Source organism: Macrotis lagotis, chromosome 1 (assembly GCF_037893015.1).
Source record: "Macrotis lagotis isolate mMagLag1 chromosome 1, bilby.v1.9.chrom.fasta, whole genome shotgun sequence".
Lineage (NCBI taxonomy): Eukaryota > Metazoa > Chordata > Mammalia > Peramelemorphia > Peramelidae > Macrotis > Macrotis lagotis.
In genome coordinates this window covers 922,019,182-922,024,510 of record NC_133658.1, presented here as the reverse complement: position 1 = coordinate 922,024,510, position 5,329 = coordinate 922,019,182, and the positions used below count along the sequence as shown (strand labels likewise).

General features: G+C 31.6%; 1 protein-coding gene across 1 annotated transcript; it reads left to right on the top strand.

Moving 5' to 3' along the window:
• Positions 1 to 566: 566 nt before the first annotated feature.
• Positions 567 to 1,511, top strand: LOC141509452 (olfactory receptor 14C36-like). Its single transcript, XM_074219028.1, has one exon. The coding sequence runs from the start codon at positions 567 to 569 to the stop codon at positions 1,509 to 1,511; it is 945 nt and encodes a 314-aa protein (XP_074075129.1).
• The last annotated feature ends 3,818 nt before the right edge of the window (positions 1,512 to 5,329 follow it).

Sequence of the window (5,329 nt, the reverse complement as noted above, 5' to 3'; positions counted from 1 at the left end):
GCAACTTTCAGGGTAAGTAGGGCAGTGGAAGGAAGAGGGAAAAAAAAAGCAGTTCCTGTCAAGACTAGTAGAAAAAATAAATAGCAGGTTTGAATCAATATTATTTTAAATTTCTGACTTTCTCTTCTATGTTGTTTATGGATATTCATAAAGATAAGACGTCCATGTGAAAGGAATGTAATGACAGGCATTTTAATATTTAAAGATCATCAATTTCATTAGTGGTTTCTGTCCTCACATTATCTGTTCTGATGTATTCATTGACAGATAATCAGTATATAATTACCTTTAAGCATCCATGTTTTTAATAGATGGAATTTCAAGATATAGAAATATTCTTTACAAGTGTAATCTACACCTCTCATCAAACAGTTTGAGAATTTTGACTTGGTAGGTAACTAGACTGACCAGAGTAAACTAGCCAGGAAAAGATAGGTTCCATATCTTTTAAAGTAATGATAAAAATGTCATAATGGCTTTTCATCTTTACCCACAATATATCCCTTATAATTTCTGACTGATGAACTATTTAAATTCACTCCCTAGGTCATTAACTGAATCTGAAAATGTTTAACATTACCACCATCGTGACTGAATTTCTCCTTCTGGGGTTTTCTGACACTCAAGAACTGCAGATCTTATATTTTTTGCTGTTCTTTCTAGTTTACTCAGCAGGCTTGATGGGGAATCTCCTCATTGTCATCATCACCACCTTTGACAGGAGACTCCATACCCCCATGTACTTTTTCCTTAGGAATTTGTCCATTGTTGATGCCTGCTTCTTATCAGTCACAGTTCCCCCAGCATCCATTAACTCCCTAGTGAACAACAGGGTTATTTCCTTTTCTGGATGTGCAGCTCAGATATTTTTGCTCATTTTCTTGGCATATTTTGAATTTACTTTGCTCACTGTCATGGCCCGTGATCGCTATGTTGCCATCTGCCACCCACTTCATTACACAGTGATCATGCGTCCCAGTGTCTGCATGAAGATGACGCTCACATGCCTGGTCACTGGCCTTTGTTTTGCAGGTTTCCATACGGGTTACACATTTCGATTGTCTTTCTGCCAATCCAATGTGATTCCTCAGTTCTTCTGTGATATTCCCTTTTTACTCAAGATCTCTTGCTCAGAGACATTCAGCAACATGTTGGCCTTATTTGTCTCTGTTATAGTGATTGGGTTAGGATGCTTTGCCATCATCATTGCATCCTACATTAGAATATTTTCTACTGTGCTCAGATTTCCAGTGAAAGAAGACCAAAGTAAAGCATTCTCTACTTGCCTGCCCCACATTTTTGTGGTTTCTTTGTTCCTTTTTTCAATTGGCTTTGTGTACCTACAGCCAATTTCAGAATCTGGGTCCATTAAAAACATAATCCTTTCAATATTCTATTGCATAATACCTCCCCTTTTAAATCCCATTATATACAGTTTACGGAATAATCAGATGAAAGAGGCTATAAGATTAGTAATGAGTAGAAAGCTTTTGCTAAGTAATATAGGATAAATTCTCATTCCAATTTTTTGGACCTAATATATCCAAAAAGGAAAAAAAAATCTCATTAAGCTACAATTTTACTTGTGAGATTGTAGGATTATGAGTGGGTTTTTATATTTTGATAGTTACAGATGAATCACTGATTTAAATGTAAATAAAGTCAATAGAGTTATAGTCAACTATGTGGTGCAGTAGACAGACCAAAAATATTCATTACTGATCCTGCTATGAAATACAACCGCAAAATCACTTTACACTGAGAGAAGTGTTTGAATTATGTCACAAAGAGATGATTGTAGTACATGGTGACTTCTTACTTTGCTAAGGAATGTCATGATTGCTGGACCGAAATTTCATAATAAAATCAAATGGAAAAATTAAATTATTGTTTGTGTCCTATATTTCAGAGAAAATGATGGCACAAAAAAAAGGGAGAAAGAAATGTAGGACACATTCCCATGCAAAAACTACTCAGGAGTGACTCTCCTGAATTAGAATATCCAATATCTTTCTGTCACCCAGTCAATTACTCAAAGAATAAATGTGATAAAAATGAGCTGAAAGATTGAAAGAAAAATTTCAAGATCTATGTTGTTGGCTATTTGAAGGAAGTCGATAATAAAAAAGAACTGACTTCTCAAAATACCATTATAATTTACCATGTCCTACAACTAGACATTCTCTACTTATGTAGAATGTAACAAAGAAAGTTCTTTTTCACTTTCAATAAAATGTATTTATTTTTGAATCTGTTGGAATTCATTTTGTAAAAATTATGAAGACAAGTGGCATAAAATCAAATATCTGTTTCTCAGTAGGATCTTTGTTTTCAAATCAACAGATGAAGAATAACCTACTATGTAATCCTGATTTTTGGTTAAGGGGTTTACCATGGGTACAATAAAATAATTAGCTGTATCACTTAAATTTTAACTCTTTCTTTGAAAGAGAGAATATCTGTTGTTGTGAATAAATTAGGAATTTAGTTAGAGTTGAGAACCTTTTGAGAAATGCTTTGGAAAGGTTAAGTCCCTGTCTTAATAATTTATCTCGTAACATAATTGAGATTTTTGTCTTCTCCTTAAAAATGAATAATGAAGTTCAATAAAATTTAACAATCATTAATTAATTACCTTGATTATGTTTTGCATTTCTAAATTTTCATGTTGAAATTGAACCTGTGTTATAGAAAAAAGAAACCTAGATGAAAATGGTTAATTTTACCTCTAAAATGAACAAACAATCTAGATAAATTTTTAAAAAGTCATGAAGTTGACTCTTGTCTTTAAGTTAAAAATTCAATTCAAAACTTTTACTAATCCTATGAAAATCCTACAATTAACTCCTAGGATGAAATTGATATGTGAAAAAAATACTATTAACATAACATTTTCACATGGGCATTAAATCTATTGCACTTTTCTCTCACATTTTCTCAGATGTTAAGGAAAAGCATGAACTGAAATTGAAGGTGTCCTCACATTCAATAGATTTAAAGATTTCTATCCTGTACAGATATTCTATGTTTGTATTGGAGATTTCATTCCCGTCTTCTAATTTTCCCCATATGCTATTGTAGGCAAAGCATTTTGGTTCCCTAACCTTAAATTCCTGCAAAATAAAAAAAATGAGCTAAATCTTTCTCACTGTTGTTTTGCCTCTTATTTCTAGAGTTCAATAATTTAAGTGATGTAAAGTTCATTAGTTTGAGGAATTAGAATTAAGGGGAAGAAAAGTGAAGTAGATTATTCTTGATCTCTTGATCTGAAAACAATGATTCAGCTGAAGAATTATTTGATTTTATTTATGATTTTAGAGCCTAATGTAGCTCAGTTTTTCAAGGTATTTAATCTCAAAAACCAAAGGAGATATAGAATGATCATTATGAACAGATTAAATAAGACTATTTTTGTTTTTGTTTTTCAATGATGGAGACATGGGCAAGTTTATAAACAACACTAATTGAGCAAATTAACAGGGAAATATTTTAAATTAGTGACAGTCTAATCAGAAATCTCAGGATATCAGAGGGGGGGAGAAATTCTGCTGGAGGAACACAAGAAAGAGTGGATTTTTTTAGCAAGTGGAAGGGTTAACCTTAGTAACCATGTCAATGGAGTAAAGAGGTGAAAGATGGAGAGGCATAGGGATGATACAAAATGCAGAAGAAGATAGGAAAAGAACTTCTTGTCTAATCCAAGAAAATGATAACAATGAAACAGCATACCAAAATTTATGGGATGCAGCAAAGGTAGTTTTGATGGGAAACTTTATATCTCTAAATGCTTACATGAATAAAATAGAGAGGAGATCAATGAATTGGGCATGTAACTTAAAAAGCTAGAAAAAGAACAAATTAAACAACTCCAATTAAATACTAAATTAGAAATTCTGAAAATCAATGGAGGGACTGATAAAACTGCAAGCAAGAAAACCAAAGCTCTCATAAATATAAATAAGAGCTTTATGAAAAAAAACAAAATAGACATATTATTTTTTAAAAAAGAAGAAAACCAAATTGCAGGTATCAAAAATGAAAAAAAGGGGTGAACTAAGCACAAATGAGAAGGAAATCAAAGAGATAATTCAGAGCTACTTGACTGAACTAATATGCCAATAAATTGGACAACTTGAGTGAAATGGATGAATATTTACAAAAATACAAACTGCCCAGATTAACAGAAGAGGAAATAAATAAATAACCCCATTTCAGAAAAAGAAAATTAAGAAATCATTAATAAACTCCCTAAGAAAAAGTCTCTAGGTCCAGATGGATTTACAAGTGAATTCTACCAAATATTTAAGGAACAATTAATTCCTACTCTATATAAACAAAATAGTAGAGGAAGGAGTTCTGCTAAACTCCTTTTAAGACACCAATATGATGCTGATACCTAAACCAAGAAGAACCAAAAGAAAGAAGATTCTAGACCATTTCTCCCTAATGAATTTTGAAGCAAATAACTTAAATAAATGTTTAACTATGAAACTACAGCAAGTTATTACTGGCATAATACACCATGACCAGGTTAGATTTATACAAGGCAGGCAGGGATGGTTCAGCATTAGGCAAACACTCAACATAATTAAACATATCAATAGTAAAACTAACAGAAATCAAATGATTATCTCAATAGATTCTGGAGAAGCCTTGGATAAAATACATCATTCTTATTTAAAAATACTAGAAAGTTTACAAATAAATGGAGTTTTCATTAAAATAATCAGTAGTATCTATCTAAAACATCAAAAAATATTATACATAATGGGAATAAACTCAGAGCATTTCCAATAAATTCAGGGATGAAACAAGAATGCCCATTATCACCATTACTATTCAATATAGTATTGGAAATGCTATTATTAGCAATAAGAAAAGAAAAAGAAATAGAAATCATAAGAATTGGCATTGAGGAAGCAAAACTTTCACTCTTTGCAGATGATATGATGGTATAACTAGAGAAGCTGAGAAAATCATCTAAAAAAACTCCTTGAAACAGTTAACAAATACAACAAACTAGCAGGGCATAAAATGAACCCATATAAATTATCAGCATTTCTATATATGAACAACAAAGCCCAAGAGCAAAAGATAGAACGAAAAATACCATTTAAAATAACTATGGGCAATATTAAATACTTGGAAGTCTACCTCCCAAGACAAACCCAGAAACTATATGAACACAATTATAAAGCTCTCCTCACCCTGATAAAGCAAGATTTAATAATTTGAAAAATGTCAAATGGTCATGATAACATCAAGCTAATATAATAAAAATGGCAATTCTACCCAAATTAAATTATTTATTCACTGCCATACCAATTAA

Coding starts and splice junctions, on each gene's coding strand:
- LOC141509452 (XM_074219028.1), top strand. CDS start 567: ATGTTTAACATTACCACCATCGTGACTGAATTTCTCCTTCTGGGGTTT.